The following is a 22,750-nucleotide window of genomic DNA, read 5'->3' as shown; positions in this document are numbered from 1 at the left end:
AATGAAGAGTACCGTAATGTAATGAAGAGTACCGTAATGAAGAGTACCGTAATGTAATGAAGAGTACCGTAATGTAATGAAGAGTACCATAACGTAATGAAGAGTACCGTAATGAAGAGTACCGTAATGAAGAGTACCGTAACGTAATGAAGAGTACCGTAATGAAGAGTACTGTAATGAAGAGTACCGTAATGTAATGAAGGGTACCGTAACATAATGAAGAGTACCGTAATGTAATGAAGAGTACCGTAACAGAATGAAGAGTACCGTAACATAATGAAGAGTACCGTAATGTAATGAAGAGTACCGTAATGAAGAGTACCGTAATGTAATGAAGAGTACCGTAATGAAGAGTACCGTAACATAATGAAGAGTACCGTAACGTAATGAAGAGTACCGTAACGTAATGAAGAGTACCGTAACGTAATGAAGAGTACCGTAATGTAATGGAGAGTAACGTAATGAAGAGTACCGTAATGTAATGGAGAGTACCGTAATGAAGAGTACCGTAATGAAGAGTACCGTAATGAAGAGTACCGTAACGTAATGAAGAGTACCATAATGTAACGAAGAGTACCGTAATGAAGAGTACCATAATGTAATGAAGAGTACCGTAATGTAATGAAGAGTACCGTAACGTAATGAAGAGTACCGTAATGTAATGGAGAGTAACGTAATGAAGAGTACCGTAATGTAATGGAGAGTACCGTAATGAAGAGTACCGTAATGAAGAGTACCGTAACATAATGAAGAGTACCGTAATGAAGAGTACCGTAATGAAGAGTACCGTAACGTAATGAAGAGTACCATAATGTAATGAAGAGTACCGTAATGATGCTGAGTCTCCTACACATCTGAACAGCCGCAATGCATCTCTGTTGCTAGACAGAACCATAGTGATATCTGTTCTTCCTCACTTCATCTGACCTGACCTCTCACCCCAAAGTGCCCACTCCTCCCCAGCTCAAGGCTGTCATGGTGACTGGTACCAGACAGTGTCTTTTCTCCTATCCCTGATGTCTGACGATAACATATTCTGACATAATGTAAACGTTATGCCTTACCCTCTCTCACAAGTCAAGAAATCAGAACCCATCAGGGCAAAGGCCTGCAAACTACTAAACCTGAAAATCCCCCCCCCCAAAAAAGTACACGGATGAGAAGAATCCATAGTAAAAACCCAGACACAGAGGATAAACTGTCAAACAGATTATGAATCATTTGAAATTCCACCTGTAAGCATGAACAACATTATTGGAATGACCACACAAATCATTAATGGGTTACAGGCAACCATATCTCGAAGCTGAAATCCATCATTCTCAATTGATATATTCCATTTGGTGACCGCCCTGCCACGTGCTACTGGGACCGCTGGAAAATACAACCATTATACAAGATGGAACTGTGACTGGGAGGGCTGCGAGGCACTTATCCATGTAATGTAATGGCTACCCATAGTCTACATAAAGGCTACCCATAGTCTACATAATGACTACCCATAGTCTATATAATGGCTACCCATAGTCTATGTAATGACTACCCTTAGTCTATATTGGGCTACCCATAGTCTATATAATGACTACCCATAGTCTATATAAGGGCTACCCATAGTCTATATAAGGGCTACCCATAGTCTATATAATGGCTACCCATAGTCTATATAATGACTACCCATAGTCTATATAATGGCTACCCATAGTCTACATAATGGCTACCCATAGTCTATATATTGGCTACCCATAGTCTATATAATGGCTACCCATAGTCTATATAAGGGCTACCCATAGTCTATATAATGGCTACCCATAGTCTATATATTGGCTACCCATAGTCTATATAATGGCTACCCATAGTCTATATAAGGGCTACCCATAGTCTATATAATGACTACCCATAGTCTATATAATGACTACCCATAGTCTATATAATGGCTACCCATAGTCTATGTAATGGCTACTCATAGTCTACATAATGGCAGCCTGTAGTCTGCAGCCTCTAGTCTGTAGTCTGTAGCCTGTAGTCTGTTGCCTGTAGCCTCTAACCTGTAGTCTGTAGTCTGCAGCCTCTAGTCTGTAGCCTCTAGTCTGCAGCCTCTAGTCTGTAGCCTGTAGTCTGCAGCCTGTAGCCTCTAGTCTGTAGTCTGCAGCCTCTAGTCTGTAGCCTGTAGTCTGTAGCCTCTAACATGTAGCCTCTAACCTGTAGCCTCAAACCTGTATCCTCTAGCCTGTAGTCTGTAGTCTGTAGCCTGCAGCCTGTTGCCTCTAGTCTGTAGCCTGTTGCCTCTAGTCTGTAGCCTCTAACATGTAGCCTCTAACCTGTAGCCTCTAGTCTGTAGCCTCTAGTCTGTAGCTGGTAGTCTGTAGCCTGCAGCCTGTTGCCTCTAGTCTGTAGTCTGTAGCCTCTAGCCTGTAGCCTCTAGTCTGTAGCCTCTAGTCTGTAGCCTACAGCATGTAGCCTGTTGCCTCTAGTCTGTAGTCTGTAGCCTCTAGTCTGTAGCCTGTTGCCTCTAGCCTGAAGCCTGTTGCCTCTAGCCTGAAGCCTGGTGCCTCTAGCCTGAAGCCTGGTGCCTCTAGCCTGAAGCCTGGTGCCTCTAGCCTGAAGCCTGTTCCCAGTAGCTGATGTTGTCAGCTCAGTGACCATGAATTCTAAAATACACTGTGGATAGTGGAATGAGGCTGATCAAAATGAGCAACTATAGGAAACTATGTGAATTATATTATGCTTACTGTATGAAATTAAAGTGAGCATTCAGACCAGCCTTACTGACTGAGCTATTCAGATCAGCCTTACTGACTGAGCTATTCAGACCAGCCTTACTGACTGAGCTATTCAGACCAGCCTTACTGACTGAACTATTCAGACCAGCCTTACTGACTGAACTATTCAGACCAGCCTTACTGACTGAACTATTCAGACCAGCCTTACTGACTGAACTATTCAGACCAGCCTTACTGACTGAACTATTCAGACCAGCCTTACTGACTGAACTATTCAGACCAGCCTTACTGACTGAACTATTCAGACCAGCCTTAGTGATTGAGCTATTCAGACCAGCCTTACTGACTGAACTATTCAGACCAGCCTTACTGACTGAACTATTCAGACCAGCCTTAGTGATTGAGCTATTCAGACCAGCCTTACTGACTGAGGATACTCACCACTCTCTCTACTTTTGTTGACAGAGAAAGGAAGGAAGGAAGGAAGGAAAGGAGGATACACACCACTCTTTTGTGTGTGTGTGTGTGTGTGTGTGCGTGCGTGCGTGCGTGCGTATGTGCGTGCGTGCGTGCGTGCGTATGTGCGTGCGTGCGTGCGTGCGTGCGTGCGCGTGCGTGCGTGCGTGCGTGCGTGTGCGTGCGTGCGTGTGTGTGTGTGTGTAACGTTACTCACCACTCTCTTTTCCCTGAAGTCTATTCCCACTGTGGTGATGAACTTGGGGTTGAACTTGTTGTCTGTGTATCTATAGATGAAAGTGGTATTAATATAATACTAATGTAATGAAACATATAATAACTGGTTGTCTGTGGACCTGTACGATAAGATAGTACTTTATTAATCCCCTGAATGATTTGTTTTTACCAGCTGATACATACATTACCATTAATACATACATTACCATTAATACATACATTACCATTACTATGTACATTACCATTCATACATACATTACCATTAATACATACATTACCATTAATACATACATTACCATTAATACATACATTACCATTACTATGTACATTACCATTCATACATACATTACCATTAATACATACATTACCATTCATACATACATTACCATTAATACATACATTACCATTAATACATACATTACCATTACTATGTACATTACCATTCATACATACATTACCATTAATACATACATTACCATTAATACATACATTACCATAATTCCTACATTACCATTCATATGTACATTACCATTAATACATACATTGCCATTAATACATAGCATAGCAAATACATACATTACCATTACTACATACATTACCATTAATATGTACATTACCATTAATACATACATTGCCATTAATACATACATTACCATTAATACATACATTACCATTAATACATACATTACCGTTAATATGTACATTACCATTCATACCTAGCATAGCAAATACATACATTACCATTACTACATACATTACCATTAATATGTACATTACCATTCATACCTAGCAAATACACACACAGCACATCACCAATGCATATTCAAAGAAAGGTGTTCATGGAAGCACTTGTATAGAAAGGTAATGTAATCATATATACACAGTACGAGTCCAAAGTTTGGACACACGTACTTATTCCATGGTTTTTCTTTATTTTTGAGCTATTTTCTGCTTTGTAGAATAATAGTGAAGACATCAAAACTATGAAATAACACATATGGAATCTTGTAGAAACCAGACAAGTGTTAAACACATCATACTATATTTTAGATTTGAGATTCTCTTAAGTTGCCACCCTTTGCCTTCACGACAGCTTTGCACACTCTTGGCATTCTCTCAACCAGCTTCAACTGGAATGCTTTTCCCAACAGTCTTGAAGGAGTTCCAACATATGCTGAGCAGTTGTTGGCTGCTTTTCCTTCACTCTACAGTTCAACTCATCCCAAACCATCTCAATTGGGTTGAGGTTGGGTGATTGTGGAGGCCAGGTCATCTGATACAGCTCTCCATCACTCTCCTTGGTCAAATAGCGCTTACACAGCCTGGAGGGGTGTTTTGGGTCATTGTCCTGTGGAAAATACACTAAGTGCAAACTAGATGGGATGGCGTATCGCTGCAGAATGCTGTGGTGGCCAGGAAGAAGAAGAGACTTGCTTGAGCCAAGAAACACGAGCAATGGACAGTAGACCAGAGGAAATATGTCTTTTGAGCCCAAATTTTAGATTTTTGGTTCCAACCGCCGTGTCTTTGTAAGATGCAGAGTAGGTGAACGGATGATCTCTACATGTGTGTTTTCCACCGTGAAGCATGGAGGTGGTGATGTGATGGTGTGGGGATGCTTTGTTGGTGACACTGTCAGGGATTTATTTAGAATTCAAGACACTCTTAACCAGGATGGTGTCCTTTAGTTTTTTTTGCAATATTTCAACCATGAAGGCCTGATTCACACAGTCTCCTCTGAACAGTTGATTTTGAGATGTGTCTGTTACTTTAACTCTGTGAAGCATTTACTTGGGCTGCAATTTCTGAGGCTGGTAACTCTAATGAACGTATCCTGTGCGGCAGAGATAACTCTGGGTCTTCCTTTCCTGTGGCGGTCCTCATGAGAGACAGTTTCATCATAGCGCTTGATGGTTGTTTTGCAGCTGCACTTGAAGAAACTTTCAAAGTTCTTGACTGACCTTCATGTCTTAAAGTAATGATGGACTGTCGTTATATATGTTGTTATACATGGTGTACCTGGGGTGAAATGTAGTTTTCCTTGAGTCCCCCAGGGCATAGAATAAATCTATAGTGCCTTCAGAAAGTATTCACACCCCTTGACTTTTTCCACATTTTGTTGTTTTGGATTAAATAGTAATTATTTTGTCAACGATAATAAAACATAAAATACTCATGTCAAAGTGGAAGAAAAATTCAAACATTTGTGACAAAAAATATGAAAAATAAAAGAGTAATATCTTGAATAGATAAGTATTCAACCCCCTGAGTCACTAGATTACAGCTGTGAGTCTTTCTGGGTAAGTCTCTAAGAGCTGTGAGTCTTTCTGGGTAAGTCTCTAAGAGCAATTATAGCTGTGAGTCTTTCTGGGTAAGTCTCTAAGAGCGATTATAGCTGTGAGTCTTTCTGGGTAAGTCTCTAAGAGTGATTACAGCTGTGAGTCTTTCTGGGTCCCTAAAAAGCTTTACACACCTGGATTGTAAAAAAAAAAAATTGGTTGTTGATCATTGCTAGACAGCCATTTTCAAGTCTTGCCATAGATTATCAAGCTGATTTTAAGTCAAAACTGTAACTAGGCCACTCAGGAACATTCAATGTTGTCTTGGTAAGAAACAAATCCAGTGTATATTTGGCCTTGTGTTTTAGGTGCTGAAAGGTGTTCTGTTGTGTTGGATTTGCCCCAAACATAACGCTTTGTATTTAGGACATAAAGTACATTTCTTTGCCACATGTTTGGCAGTTTTACTTTAATACCTTTATTGCAAACAGGATGTTTTGAAATATTTGTATTCTGTACAGGATTCCTTCTTTTAACTTTGTCATTTAGGTTAATATTGTGGAGTAACTACAATGTTGTCGATCCATCCTCAGTTTTCTCCTATCACAGCCATTAAACTCTAACTGTTTTAAAGTCACCATTGGCCTCATGGTGAAAATCCCTGAGTGGTTTCCTTCCTCTCCGGCAACTGAGTTGGAAGGACACCTGTATCTTTGTAGTGACTGGGTATATTGATACACCATCCATGCTCAAAAAGATATCCAATGTCTGTTTTTACCCATCTACCAACAGGTGCCCTTCTTTACGAGGCATTGGAAAACCTCCCTGGTCTTTGTGGTTGAATCTGTGTTTGAAATTCAGAATTGTATGTGTGGGATGAGGTAGTCATTCAAAACCTGTGTTAATTAACCTCCATTATTGCACACAGAGTGAGTCCATGCTATTATGTGACTTGTTAAGTAAATGTTTTCAATATAATTGTTTTATTTATTTAACCTTTATTTAACTAGCCAAGTCAGTTAAAAACTAATTCTTATTTACAATGACGGGCTACCACTAGGCCTGTGGGGAAAGGGGATAAAATACACATCATGACAAGAGAGACACCACAACACTACATAAAGAGAGTATCTAACAACATAGCATGGCAGCAATACCACATGACAACAACATGGTAGCAGCACAACATGGTAGCAGTACAAAACATGGTACAAACATTATTGGGCACAGACAACAGCACAAAGGGCAAGAAGGTAGAGACAACAATACATCACGCGAATCAGCCACAACTGTCAGTAAGAGTGTCCATGATTGAGTCTTTGAATGAAGCGATGGAGATAAAACTGTCCAGTTTGAGTGTTTGTTGCAGCTTGTTCCAGCCGCTAGCTGCAGCGAACTGAAAAGACGAGCGGCCCAGGGATGTGTGAGCTTTGGGGACCGTTAACAGAATGTGACTGTCAGAACAGATGTTGTATGTGAGGGCTGCAGTAGGTATCTCAGATTTACTCCTGAACTTATTGAGGCCATAACAAAAGGGTTGAATACTTATTGACTCAAGACATTTCAGCTTTTCAGTTTTTAAATATTATTATGATTGAAAAAAAAAAAAATCACTTTTTCGTGGTATTCAATTGGTAGTTACAGTCTTGTCCCATCGCTGCAACTCAAAATCAAATCACATTTTATTTGTCACATACACATGGTTAGCAGATGTTAATGCGAGTGTAGCGAAATGCTTGTGCTTCTAGTTCCGACAATGCAGTAATAACGAACAAGTAATCTAACTAACAATTCCAAAAAAAACTACTGTCTTATACACAGTGTAAGGGGATAAGGAATATGTACACAAGGATATATGAATGAGTGATGGTACAGAGCAGCATAGGCAAGATACAGTAGATGATATCGAGTACAGTATATACATATGAGATGAGTATGTAAACAAAGTGGCATAGTTAAAGTGGCTAGTGATACATGTATTACATAAGGATGCAGTCGATGATATAGAGTACAGTATATACGTATGCATATGAGATGAATAATGTAGGGTAAGTAACATTATATAAGGTAGCATTGTTTAAAGTGGCTAGTGATATATTTACATCATTTCCCATCAATTCCCATTATTAAAGTGGCTGGAGTTGAGTCAGTGTCATTGACAGTGTGTTGGCAGCAGCCACTCAATGTTAGTGGTGGCTGTTTAACAGTCTGATGGCCTTGAGATAGAAGCTGTTTTTCAGTCTCTCGGTCCCAGCTTTGATGCACCTGTACTGACCTCGCCTTCTGGATGACAGCGGGGTGAACAGGCAGTGGCTCGGGTGGTTGATGTCCTTGATGATCTTTATGGCCTTCCTGTAGCATCGGGTGGTGTAGGTGTCCTGGAGGGCAGGTAGTTTGCCCCCGGTGATGCGTTGTGCAGACCTCACTACCCTCTGGAGAGCCTTACGGTTGAGGGCGGTGCAGTTGCCATACCAGGCGGTGATACAGCCCGCCAGGATGCTCTCGATTGTGCATCTGTAGAAGTTTGTGAGTGCTTTTGGTGACAAGCCGAATTTCTTCAGCCTCCTGAGGTTGAAGAGGCGCTGCTGCGCCTTCTTCACGATGCTGTCTGTGTGAGTGGACCAATTCAGTTTGTCTGTGATGTGTATGCCGAGGAACTTAAAACTTGCTACCCTCTCCACTACTGTTCCATCGATGTGGATAGGGGGGTGTTCCCTCTGCTGTTTCCTGAAGTCCACAATCATCTCCTTAGTTTTGTTGACGTTGAGTGTGAGGTTATTTTCCTGACACCACACTCCGAGGGCCCTCACCTCCTCCCTGTAGGCCGTCTCGTCGTTGTTGGTAATCAAGCCTACCACTGTTGTGTCGTCCGCAAACTTGATGATTGAGTTGGAGGCGTGCGTGGCCAAGCAGTCGTGGGTAAACAGGGAGTACAGGAGAGGGCTCAGAACGCACCCTTGTGGGGCCCCAGTGTTGAGGATCAGCGGGGAGGAGATGTTGTTGCCTACCCTCACCACCTGGGGGCGGCCCGTCAGGAAGTCCAGTACCCAGTTGCACAGGGCGGGGTCGAGACCCAGGGTCTCGAGCTTGATGACGAGCTTGGAGGGTACTATGGTGTTGAATGCCGAGCTGTAGTCGATGAACAGCATTCTCACATAGGTATTCCTCTTGTCCAGATGGGTTAGGGCAGTGTGCAGTGTGGTTGAGATTGCATCGTCTGTGGACCTACTTGGGCGGTAAGCAAATTGGAGTGGGTCTAGGGTGTCAGGTAGGGTGGAGGTGATATGGTCCTTGACTAGTCTCTCAAAGCACTTCATGATGACGGATGTGAGTGCTACGGGGCGGTAGTCGTTTAGCTCAGTTACCTTAGCTTTCTTGGGAACAGGAACAATGGTGGCCCACTTGAAGCATGTGGGAACAGCAGACTGGTATAGGGATTGATTGAATATGTCCGTAAACACACCGGCCAGCTGGTCTGCGCATGCTCTGAGGGCGCGGCTGGGGATGCCGTCTGGGCCTGCAGCCTTGCGAGGGTTAACACGTTTAAATGTCTTACTCACCTCGGCTGCAGTGAAGGAGAGACCGCATGTTTTCGTTGCAGGCCGTGTCAGTGGCACAGTATTGTCCTCAAAGCGGGCAAAAAAGTTATTTAGTCTGCCTGGGAGCAAGACATCTTGGTCCGTGACTGGGCTGGATTTCTTCCTGTAGTCCGTGATTGACTGTAGACCCTGCCACATGCCTCTTGTGTCTGAGCCGTTGAATTGAGATTCTACTTTGTCTCTGTACTGGCGCTTAGCTTGTTTGATAGCCTTGAGGAGGGAATAGCTGCACTGTTTGTATTCGGTCATGTTACCAGACACCTTGCCCTGATTAAAAGCAGTGGTTCGCGCTTTCAGTTTCACACGAATGCTGCCATCAATCCACGGTTTCTGGTTAGGGAATGTTTTAATCGTTGCTATGGGAACGACATCTTCAACGCACGTTCTAATGAACTCGCACACCGAATCAGCGTATTCGTCAATGTTGTTATCTGACGCAATACGAAACATCTCCCAGTCCACGTGATGGAAGCAGTCTTGGAGTGTGGAGTCAGCTTGGTCGGACCAGCGTTGGACAGACCTCAGCGTGGGAGCTTCTTGTTTTAGTTTCTGTCTGTAGGCAGGGATCAACAAAATGGAGTCGTGGTCAGCTTTTCCGAAAGGGGGGCGGGGCAGGGCCTTATATGCGTCGCGGAAGTTAGAGTAACAATGATCCAAGGTCTTTCCACCCCTGGTTGTGCAATCGATATGCTGATAAAATTTAGGGAGTCTTGTTTTCAGATTAGCCTTGTTAAAATCCCCAGCTACAATGAATGCAGCCTCCGGATAAATTGTTTCCAGTTTGCAGAGAGTTAAATAACTCCCGTACGGACTCGGGAGAGGCGAAGGTCGAGAGCCGTGCGTCCTCCGAAACACGACCCAGCCAAGCCGCACTGTTTCTTAACACAATACCCGCTTAACCCAGAAGACAGCCGCACCAATGTGACAGGGGAAACATCGTGCACCGTGCATGTGCCCGGCCCGCCACAGGAGTTGCTAATGCACTCCTTCTCTCTTTCTTTCTCTCTCTCGGAGGACCTGAGCCCTAGGACCATGCCCCAGGACTACCTGACATGATGACTCCTTGCTGTCCCCAGTCCACCTGGCCATGCTGCTGTTCCAGTTTCAACTGACCTGAGCCCTAGGACCATGCCCCAGGACTACCTGACATGATGACTCCTTGCTGTCCCCAGTCTACCTGGCCATGCTGCTGCTCCAGTTTCAACTTCCACCTGACTGTGCTGCTGCTCTAGTTTCAACTGTTCTGCCTTATTATTATTCGACCATGCTGGTCATTTATGAACATTGAACATCTTGACCATGTTCTGTTATAATCTCCACCCGGCACAGCCAGAAGAGGACTGGCCACCCCACATAGCCTGGTTCCTCTCTAGGTTTCTTCCTAGGTATTGGCCTTTCTAGGGAGTTTTTCCTAGCCACTGTGCTTCTCCACCTGCATTGCTTGCTGTTTGGGGTTTTAGGCTGGGTTTCTGTACAGCACTTTGAGATATCAGCTGATGTACGAAGGGCTATATAAATAAATTTGATTTGATTTGATTTGATGGGACAAGAACATCCCTGCCGGCCAAACCCTCCCCTAACCCGGACGATGCTGGGCCAATTGTGTGCCGCCACAGGGGAATCCCGGTCGCGGTAGGCTGCGACAGAGCCTGGACTATATTCAATGTCTGTTTTTACTCATCTACCAACAGGTGCTCTTCTTCGCGAGGTAATGGAAAACCTCCCTGGTCTTTGTGGTTGAATCTGTGTTTGAAAGAGAGCCTGGACTCAAACCAGGATCTCTAGTGGAACAGCTAAGACTGCGATGCAGAGCCGTAGACCACTGCACCACTCGGGAAGGACCCAGCTTTTCATTTTTTATATTAATTTGTCAATTTCTAAAAACATAATTCCATTTTGACATTATGGGATATTGTGTGTAGGCCAGTGACAAACAATCTCAATTGAATCCGTTTCAAATTCAGGCTGTAACACAACAACATGTGGAAAAAGTCAAGCTCTTTAAATACTTTCTGAATGCAGTATAATAAATATATAATATAACTATTATAGTGTATTAAATATACAATATAACTATTATAGTGTATTAAATATACAATATAACTATTATAGTATAATAAATATATAATATAACTATTATAGTATAATAAATATACAATATAACTATTATAGTATAATAAATATACAATATAACTATTATAGTATAATAAATATACAATATAACTATTATAGTATAATAAATATATAATATAACTATTATAGTATAATAAATATACAATATAACTATTATAGTATAATAAATATACAATATAACTATTATAGTATAATAAATATACAATATAACTATTATAGTATAATAAATATACAATATAACTATTATAGTATAATAAATATATAATATAACTATTATAGTATAATAAATATACAATATAACTATTATAGTATAATAAATATATAATATAACTATTATAGTATAATAAATATACAATATAACTATTATAGTATAATAAATATATAATATAACTATTATAGTGTATTAAATATACAATATAACTATTATAGTGTATTAAATATACAATATAACTATTATAGTATAATAAATATACAATATAACTATTATAGTGTAATAAATATATAACTATTATAGTATAATAAATATATAATATAACTACTATAGTATAATAAATATATAACTATTATAGTATAATAAATATATAATATAACTATTATAGTATAATAAATATATAATCTAACTACTATAGTATAATAAATATATAACTATTATAGTATAATAAATATATAATATAACTATTATAGTATAATAATATATAATATAACTACTATAGTATAATAAATATATAACTATTATAGTATAATAAATATATAATATAACTATTATAGTGTAATAAATATATAACTACTATAGTATAATAAATATATAATCTAACTATTAGTGTATAATAAATATATAATATAACTACTATAGTATAATAAATATATAATATAACTATTATTGTATAATAAATATATAATATAACTATTATAGTGTAATAAATATACAATATAACTACTATAGTATAATAAATATATAACTATTATAGTATAATAAATATATAATATAACTACTATAGTATAATAAATATATAACTATTATACTATAATAAATATATAATATAACTATTATAGTATAATAATATATAATATAACTATTATAGTATAATAAATATATAACTATTATAGTATAATAAATATATAACTACTATAGTATAATAAATATATAACTATTATAGTATAATAAATATATAATATAACTATTATAGTATAATAATATATAATATAACTATTATAGTATAATAAATATATAACTATTATAGTATAATAAATATATAATATAACTACTATAGTATAATAAATATATAACTATTATAGTATAATAAATATATAATATAACTACTATAGTATAATAAATATATAACTATTATACTATAATAAATATACAATATAACTACTATAGTATAATAAATATATAATATAACTATTATAGTGTAATAAATATATAACTACTATAGTATAATAAATATATAATCTAACTATTATAGTATAATAAATATATAATATAACTATTATAGTGTAATAAATATACAATATAACTACTATAGTATAATAAATATATAATATAACTATTATAGTATAATAAATATATAACTATTATAGTATAATAAATATATAATATAACTATTATAAATATATAATCTAACTATTATAGTATAATAAATATATTATATAACTATTATAGTATAATAAATATACAATATAACTACTATAGTATAATAAATATATAACTATTATAGTATAATAAATATATAATATAACTATTATAGTATAATAAATATATAACTACTATAGTATAATAAATATATAATCTAACTATTATAGTATAATAAATATATAATATAACTATTATAGTGTAATAAATATACAATATAACTACTATAGTATAATAAATATATAATATAACTATTATAGTATAATAAATATATAACTATTATAGTATAATAAATATATAATATAACTATTATAAATATATAATCTAACTATTATAGTATAATAAATATATTATATAACTACTATAGTATAATAAATATATAACTATTATAGTATAATAAATATATAATATAACTATTATAGTATAATAAATATATAACTATTATAGTATAATAAATATATAATATAACTATTATAAATATATAATCTAACTATTATAGTATAATAAATATACAATATAACTACTATAGTATAATAAATATATAACTATTATAGTATAATAAATATATAATATAACTATTATAGTATAATAAATATATAATATAACTATTATAGTATAATAAATATATAACTATTATAGTATAACTAGTTGTGTGTGTACCTGTATAGAAAGGTAGTTTTCCCTACTCCAGAGTCCCCCAGAGCCAGGAGCTTGATGAGGTAATCATAGTCCCCATCAGTCATAGTGTTGACTGCGCTGAACCTGGAATAAACAAAACAAATAAACATCAATTAGTCATCTGAAGAGACTTTGGTATGACTCGACTGGGAATTGAACCCACAACCTTCCAATCTCAGGACAGACACTTTAACCACAAGGCCACTGAGTGACTGCCAATTCATTCCAACGCCTCAAAGACAAACATTCACTTACAGGTTGGAAAAAAACAAACAAAGTGAACTGGCCTGGTATCAGTAGAGGTTTGTCAAACAGTCTCAAAAAGGCCCAAAGCGAAATAACCTGACCCAAAAAAGCCATGCCTCATAATAACAAACAGAACTTTATTTGATCCAATGAAATCTAAGAGACGAGAGGACCAAACTAGACAAACCTGCTCCAGTCAGAGAAAAACAGTAACCGAACTAATGCAATGTAGTCATCTCATTTCCTGTTAACAGTTTGACCTCGGGTCTAGTTCATTTCTCACGTTGGAACATAAAAACATCCACAACTACCATGTCACGAGAGGCAGAGTTCAGCCTAAAACGAAATCACATGTGGCTCCTTACAGAGCACGCCCGCCACCACGTGATTGGTTATTTATAGGAGACAATTAGCATTCCTGTTATACAGTATGTGTGAACAGTCATTTTGCTGTGGGCTATGTGAGGAAGCAGCGATATGAAAGAAAAGAGCTGTCTGATGTCAGGCCGGACGAGACATTCCTTCAGACTTCCAACACTTAAAATGTTCAATGCAGCTATTGTTTTTATCTCAATAACAAATCATTTCTGGGTAACAATTAAGTACCGTACTGTGATTATTTTTAAATCACAATTTACAAAAAAAATAGCTTGTTAAGCAAAATAATTTCTCAAGGAATCATTTTTCTAGGACCGTGGGAATGGTCTGAGTGGGAAAACTGAAATCTAGCTGTTATTGGCAGAGAGGTTTGGAACTCTCTTTCTCATTGGTCCATTAACTCATTTGACCTGCCTGGTGATGTCACAAGGCAGGTCAAAACTCCATCCAAACCAAAACAGGCTGAAACTTCAGGCAGTCTTTTCAAACAGCTCTTACACCAACAGGGCATTATCCCTGTTCCCAAGAAAGCAAAGGTAACTGAGCTAAATGACTATCGCCCCGTAGCACTCACTTCTGTCATCATGAAGTGCTTTGAGAGGCTAGTTAAGGATCATATAACCTCTACCTTACCTGACAACCTAGCCCCACTTCAATTGGCTTACCGCAGCAATATGTCCCCAGTTGATGCAATCGCAGTCACACTGCCCTATCCCATCTGGACAAGAGGAATACCTATGTAAGAATGCTGTTCATTGACTACAGCTCAACATTCAACACCATAGTACCCTCCAAGCTCATCATTAAGCTTGAGACCCTGGGTCTCAACCCCGCCCTGTGCAACTGGAGTCCTGGACATCCTGACGGGCTGCCCCCAGGTGGTGAAGGTAGGAAACAACATCTCTACTTCGCTGATCCTCAACACTGGGACCCCACAAGGCTTCTTTCTCAAGGCCATCAGACTGTTAAACAGCCATCACTAACACGGAGAGGCTGCTGCCTACATACAGACTTGAAATTATTGCCCACTTGAATAAATTGAACACTAGTCACTTTAAATATTGTCACTTTAAAAATGTTTACGTATCTTGCATCTCTCATCTCAGTATATACTGTATTCTATACTATTTACTATATCTCAGTCTATGCCGCTCTGACATTGCCCATCCATTAATTCCATTCCTTTACTTATATTTGTGTGTATTAGGTAGTTGTTGTGGAGTTGGTAGATATTACTGCACTGTCGGAACTAGAAGCACAAGCATTTTTTTACACCTGCAGTAACATCTGCACGTATATGTGACAAATGACATCTGATTTGATCATAATCTTCACAATTTCACAGTATTATTCCAACCTTACAGCGTGGAAATATGTATAAAACACAAGAAATCATGTTTTTGATTGCACTGGGTCTTTAAATGATGTGCCGGATCTCTGGTCTAGTGGTAGCTCTCTGGGTCGTCACATAATAGTGAGGTTCAAACCCTGTCTCTGGGTCGTTACATATCAACAGGTTCAAGCCCTGTCTCTGGGTCGTCACATATCAACAGGTTCAAGCCCTGTCTCTGGGTCGTCACATATCAACAGGTTCAAGCCCTGTCTCTGGGTCGTCACATATCAACAGGTTCAAGCCCTGTCTCTGGGTCGTCACATATCAACAGGTTCAAGTCCTGCCTCTGGGTAGTCACATATCAACAGATTTAAGCTCTGCCTCTGGGTCGTCACATATCAACAGGTTTAAGCCCTGTCTCTGGGTAGTCACATATCAACAGGTTCAAGCCCGATCTCTGGGTAGTCACATATCAACAGGTTCAAGCCCTGTCTCTGGGTAGTCACATATCAACAGGTTCAAGCCCTGTCTCTGGGTTGTCACATAATAGTGAGGTTCAAGCCCTGTCTCTGGGTAGTCACATATCAACAGGTTCAAGCCCTGTCTCTGGGTCGTCACATAATAGTGAGGTTCAAGCCCTGTCTCTGGGTCGTCACATAATAGTGAGGTTCAAGCCCTGTCTCTGGGTCGTCACATAATAGTGAGGTTCAAGCCTGATCTCTGAGTCGTCACATATCAACAGGTTCAAGCCCTGTCTCTGGGTAGTCACATATCAACAGGTTCAAGCCCTGTCTCTGGGTCGTCACATAATAGTGAGGTTCAAGCCCGATCTCTGGGTCGTCACATATCAACAGGTTCAAGCCCTGTCTCTGGGTCGTCACATATCATGAGGTTCAAGCCCTGTCTCTAGGTAGTCACATATCAACAGGTTCAAGCCCTGTCTCTAGGTAGTCACATATCAACAGGTTCAAGCCCTGTCTCTGGGTAGTCACATAATAGTGAGGTTCAAGCCCGATCTCTGGGTCGTCACATATCAACAGGTTCAAGCCCTGCCTCTGGGTCGTCACATATCAACAGGTTCAAGCCCTGTCTCTGGGTCGTCACATATCAACAGGTTCAAGCCCTGTCTCTAGGTAGTCACATATTTGTGAGGTTCAAGCCCTGTCTCTAGGTAGTCACATATCAACAGGTTCAAGCCCTGTCTCTGGGTCGTCACATATCAACAGGTTCAAGCCCTGTCTCTGGGTAGTCACATATCAACAGGTTCAAGCCCTGTCTCTGGGTCGTCTCATATCAACAGGTTCAAGCCCGATCTCTGGGTAGTCACATATCAACAGGTTCAAGCCCTGCCTCTGGGTAGTCACATAACAACAGGTTCATGCCCGATCTCTGGGTCGTCACATATCAACAGGTTCAAGCCCGATCTCTGGGCAGTCACATATCAACAGGTTCAAGCCCTGTCTCTGGGTCGTCACATATCAACAGGTTCAAGCCCTGCCTCTGGGTAGTCACATATCAACAGGTTCAAGCCCTGTCTCTGGGTAGTCACATACTTGTGAGGTTCAAGCCCTGTCTCTGGGTCGTCATATAATTGTGAGGTTCAAACCCTGTCTCTGGGTCGTCACATATCAACAGGTTCAAGCCCTGTCTCTGGGTCGTCACATATCAACAGGTTCAAGCCCTGTCTCTGGGTCGTCACATATCAACAGGTTCAAACCCTGTCTCTGGGTCGTCACATATCAACAGGTTCAAGTCCTGCCTCTGGGTAGTCACATATCAACAGATTTAAGCTCTGCCTCTGGGTAGTCACATATCAACAGGTTCAAGCCCGATCTCTGGGTAGTCACATATCAACAGGTACAAGCCCTGTCTCTGGGTAGTCACATATCAACAGGTTCAAGCCCTGTCTCTGGGTCGTCACATAATAGTGAGGTTCAAGCCCTGTCTCTGGGTAGTCACATATCAACAGGTTCAAGCCCTGTCTCTGGGTCGTCACATAATAGTGAGGTTCAAGCCCTGTCTCTGGGTCGTCACATAATAGTGAGGTTCAAGCCCTGTCTCTGGGTCGTCACATAATAGTGAGGTTCAAGCCTGATCTCTGAGTCGTCACATATCAACAGGTTCAAGCCCTGTCTCTGGGTAGTCACATATCAACAGGTTCAAGCCCTGTCTCTGGGTCGTCACATAATAGTGAGGTTCAAGCCCGATCTCTGGGTCGTCACATATCAACAGGTTCAAGCCCTGCCTCTGGGTCGTCACATATCAACAGGTTCAAGCCCTGTCTCTGGGTCGTCACATATCATGAGGTTCAAGCCCTGTCTCTAGGTAGTCACATATCAACAGGTTCAAGCCCTGTCTCTAGGTAGTCACATATCAACAGGTTCAAGCCCTGTCTCTGGGTAGTCACATAATAGTGAGGTTCAAGCCCGATCTCTGGGTCGTCACATATCAACAGGTTCAAGCCCTGCCTCTGGGTCGTCACATATCAACAGGTTCAAGCCCTGTCTCTGGGTCGTCACATATCAACAGGTTCAAGCCCTGTCTCTAGGTAGTCACATATTTGTGAGGTTCAAGCCCTGTCTCTAGGTAGTCACATATCAACAGGTTCAAGCCCTGTCTCTGGGTCGTCACATATCAACAGGTTCAAGCCCTGTCTCTGGGTAGTCACATATCAACAGGTTCAAGCCCTGTCTCTGGGTCGTCTCATATCAACAGGTTCAAGCCCGATCTCTGGGTAGTCACATATCAACAGGTTCAAGCCCTGCCTCTGGGTAGTCACATAACAACAGGTTCATGCCCGATCTCTGGGTCGTCACATATCAACAGGTTCAAGCCCGATCTCTGGGCAGTCACATATCAACAGGTTCAAGCCCTGTCTCTGGGTCGTCACATATCAACAGGTTCAAGCCCTTGCTCTGGGTAGTCACATATCAACAGGTTCAAGCCCTGTCTCTGGGTAGTCACATATCAACCGGTTCAAGCCCTGTCTCTGGGTAGTCACATATCAACGGGTTCAAGCCCTGTCTCTGGGTCGTCACATACTTGTGAGGTTCAAGCCCTGTCTCTGGGTCGTCATATAATTGTGAGGTTCAAGCCCTGCCTCTGGGTCATCACATACTTGTGATGTTCAAGCCCTGTCTCTGGGTAGTCACACACTTGTGAGGTTCAAGCCCTGTCTCTGGGTAGTCACACACTTGTGAAGTTCAATCCCTGCATCTGGCATTCTTGTCTATCACTCTACTAATTATCTCTCTCTCCATTCCACACTGTTCTTTCAAAGTAAATCATTAAATATGAAAAAGGAGAGCAGAATTCTGATGCTGACGGAAGAAAAAAAAGACAAAACACTATTTTTATGGCAGGGGTCAGAGGTTAGACTGTGGCCTTCTGGGAAAGGGCCTGGGAGCACCAGTCACTGGGAGCATAGAGCGGGCGTATTATGGGGAGGCTAACCGATGTGGCACATGATCTGTTTCTTACATCCTCTCCTCCCCATGATGCATCAGAAGCTCCTCTGGCTAGATGGGAAAGCAGAGACACTGGTCTTGACTGTACACTCTGCTTGACCTGCCCCTGTTCTAGAACCAGCTTGCCCCTGTTCTAGAACCAGCTTGCCCCTGTTCTAGAACCAGATTGCCCCTGTTCTAGAACCAGATTGCCCCTGTTCTAGAACCAGATTGCCCCTGTTCTAGAACCAGATTGCCCCTGTTCTAGAACCAGATTGCCCCTGTTCTAGGACCAGCTTGCCCCTGTTCTAGAACCAGATTGCCCCTGTTCTAGAACCAGATTGCCCCTGTTCTAGAACCAGATTGCCCCTGTTCTATAACCAGATTGCCCCTGTTCTAGAACCAGATTGCCCCTGTTCTAGAACCAGCCTGCCCCTGTTCTAGAACCAGCCTGCCCCTGTTCTAGAACCAGCCTGCCCCTGTTCTAGAACCAGCATGCCCCTGTTCTAGAACCAGCATGCCCCTGTTCTAGAACCAGTCTGCCCCTGTTCTAGAATCTGCCTGACCCTGTTCTAGAACAAGCCTGCCAACCAGCCTGCTCCTGTTCTAGAACCAGCCTGCCCCTGTTCTAGAACCAGCCTGCCCCTGTTCTAGAACCAGCCTGCCAACCAGCCTGCCCCTGTTCTATAACCAGCCTGCCCCTGTCTAGAACCAGCCTGCCCCTGTTCTAGAACCAGCTGCCAACCAGCCTGCCCCTGTTCTAGAACCAGCCTGCCCCTGTTCTAGAACCAGCCTGCCCCTGTTCTATAACCAGCCTTCCAACCAGCCTGCCACACAACATCTACATAACATCCAGATTGTCCATCCTAGCATTCCATTTAGAATGCATTCCCCAACACATTGCTTTAATTCCAAGAGGTATGCTAGAGTGGATATTGGAACAGAGGCCCAGTTTTCCTAGCAGCTCTCAAATTGATGTTGTTAACCAGCCCTGGAGATGGGAAGGAGGAGGATCCATTGTCAAAGGATGAGCTGTCCTGAAGATGTGATTAGTGGCTGATCAGTGGAGCCCACTGTACCTCGGGGGACCCATCTGTAGTCAGCAGTAGTAGAGATCAGGTGAGTGCAGTCACTAAGGCTTCCTCCTTCACAAACACATCTACGTTCTCCCTTTCTGTTCCCCAAAATAACCCAATGAGCCTGTGGGATTACAATGTTTCACTGCATGAAACCTGTACAAGTGTGAGGTGGGAAATGGAAATGTGGTTTTTAATATCCAACTCCCCCTGAGAGTAGGGTCACAGACAGGGATCAGGCATTATCCCAATGAGACACCCTCAGAGAGTAGGGTCACAGACAGGGATCAGGCATTATCCCAATGAGACACCCTCAGAGAGTAGGGTCACAGACAGGGATCAGACATTATCCCAATGAGACACCCTCAGAGAGTAGGGTCACAGACAGGGATCAGGCATTATCCCAATGAGACACCCTCAGAGAGTAGGGTCACAGACAGGGATCAGACATTATCCCAATGAGACACCCTCAGAGAGTAGGGTCACAGACAGAGATCAGGCATTATCCCAATGAGACACCCTCAGAGAGTAGGGTCACAGACAGGGATCAGGCATTATCCCAATGAGACACCCTCAGAGAGTAGGGTCACAGACAGAGATCAGGCATTATCCCAATGAGACACCCTCAGAGAGTAGGGTCACAGACAGGGATCAGTCATTATCCCAATGAGACACCCTCAGAGAGTAGGGTCACAGACAGGGATCAGGCATTATCCCAATCAGACACCCTCAGAGAGTAGGGTCACAGACAGAGATCAGACATTATCCCAATGAGACACCCTCAGAGAGTAGGGTCACAGACAGGGATCAGACATTATCCCAATGAGACACCCTCAGAGAGTAGGGTCACAGACAGAGATCAGACATTATCCCAATGAGACACCCTCAGAGAGTAGGGTCACAGACAGAGATCAGACATTATCCCAATGAGACACCCTCAGAGAGTAGGGTCACAGACAGAGATCAGACATTATCCCAATGAGACACCCTCAGAGAGTAGGGTCACAGACAGAGATCAGACATTATCCCAATGAGACACCCTCAGAGAGTAGGGTCATATTGAGTAGGAGTTTCTATATAGATTATATTGAGTAGGAGTTTCTGTATAGATTATATTGTGTAGTAGTTTCTGTTTAGATTATATTGAGTAGGAGTTTCTATATAGATTATATTGAGTATAGATGTGACCAAAACACTCTGCTCCAACAAGAGATGAAATAAGTGTTTGTTTTGAGAAGGATGAAGTTCACTATGTCCATTTCCCTTTCCATTCCTGGGGCCGTTTCTTGTGAATAGCTAGTTGAAAAGGGCTGTTGTTAAGAAGAGCAATATGAATCAGAACGTAAGGCTGGCACAAAAACCGTGTAAATGCAGTCCGTTATGGACGAAGACAGTCATGAAAAGTAAATAACAGTCATAACTGTGAAAAAATAAAATAAAATAAAAATGTGTGTGTAATGAACAACTGACTGAAGACCGGACGGATGGCCATTTGTGTGGTTGAGTCCATTTCGGGAACGTAAACATGGACTCTTAACAACAGGATGAAACTTCGTTGCCCCTTGCTAGGAAAAAAAAACGAGCGTGTTTTCGGTTGTCCAGGCCACGCCCCCCCCCCTCCCCCCTCACACAATGCAGCTGCAACACAAATAGAATTAGAATGAATAGAGTGATTGTTACTTCCTGCCCTATTGTTACTTCCTGTTGTATTGTTGCTTCCTGTCGCATTGTTACTTCCTATCGTATTGTTACTTCCTGTCGTATTGTTACTTCCTGCCCTATTGTTACTTCCTGCCGTATTGTTACTTCCTGTCTTATTGTTGCTTCCTGTTGTATTGTTGCTTCCTGTCGTATTGTTACTTCCTGTCGTATTGTTACTTCCTGTCGTATTGTTACTTCCTGTCGTATTGTTACTTCCTGTCGTATTGTTACTTCCTGTCGTATTATTAATTCCTGTCGTATTGTTGCTTCCTGTCTAGCGAGCTCTGGCCCAACTTTACTATTTTGTGATTTGTTTATATATATATATAATTTTTGCATGAAATGTATCCGCTATCCTTTTTCATGATCGACAAGGACTTTTAAACATGAGATTGACAGTTACTGACCTACGACCTCATCTGCCCCTAGGCTCTTTTGTATTTCTCCAACCCAATCTTCGGGCTACCCAAGAGGAAGCGCAGGCGACAAAATAGTCAGGAGAGCGGGGGGTGTCCTGGTGAGACTCAGGCGAAAGGAAACCCGGCCACTACTTCCCTCCATTCTACTGGCCAATGTAAAACGGATTAAATCACACATGTAAGATACTCAAGTAAAGCTACACTCGTTGTGAATCCAGCCAAGATGTCAGATTTTTAAAATGCTTTTCGGCAAAAGCATAAGAAGCTATTATCTGATAGCCTGCACCCATCTGCACCAGCAGTAAACAAAGGAGCTAGCATATTACAACCCTGCAGGCGCTACACAAAACGCTGAAATAAAATATAAAACATGCCTTACCTTTGACGAGCTTCTTCTGTTGGCACTCCAATATGTC

At 40.9% G+C, this 22,750-nt stretch overlaps 1 protein-coding gene across 4 annotated transcripts in view; it reads right to left on the bottom strand.

Annotated features, from left to right (window-relative positions):
* Positions 1–22,750, bottom strand: part of LOC109879709 (ras-related protein Rab-27B-like) — a 98,131-nt gene that overhangs the window by 18,248 nt on the left and 57,133 nt on the right. For 3 of the 4 annotated variants that reach the window (XM_031826050.1, XM_031826053.1, XM_031826051.1), the window contains 2 exons: positions 13,718–13,819; positions 3,394–3,463 (listed from right to left, as the gene is read on the bottom strand). In XM_031826050.1, the coding sequence (XP_031681910.1) occupies positions 3,394–3,463; positions 13,718–13,819 (172 nt within the window). Of the gene's footprint in view, positions 1–3,393; positions 3,464–13,717; positions 13,820–14,168; positions 14,317–22,750 lie in introns of those variants that run through there. The other variant, XM_031826052.1, reaches the window with a different exon arrangement.

This window comes from Oncorhynchus kisutch, linkage group LG6 (genome assembly GCF_002021735.2).
Source record: "Oncorhynchus kisutch isolate 150728-3 linkage group LG6, Okis_V2, whole genome shotgun sequence".
Classification (NCBI taxonomy): Eukaryota; Metazoa; Chordata; class Actinopteri; order Salmoniformes; family Salmonidae; genus Oncorhynchus; species Oncorhynchus kisutch.
Note: the sequence above shows the minus strand (reverse complement) of the source record. Positions and strands in the feature narration are given on the sequence as shown.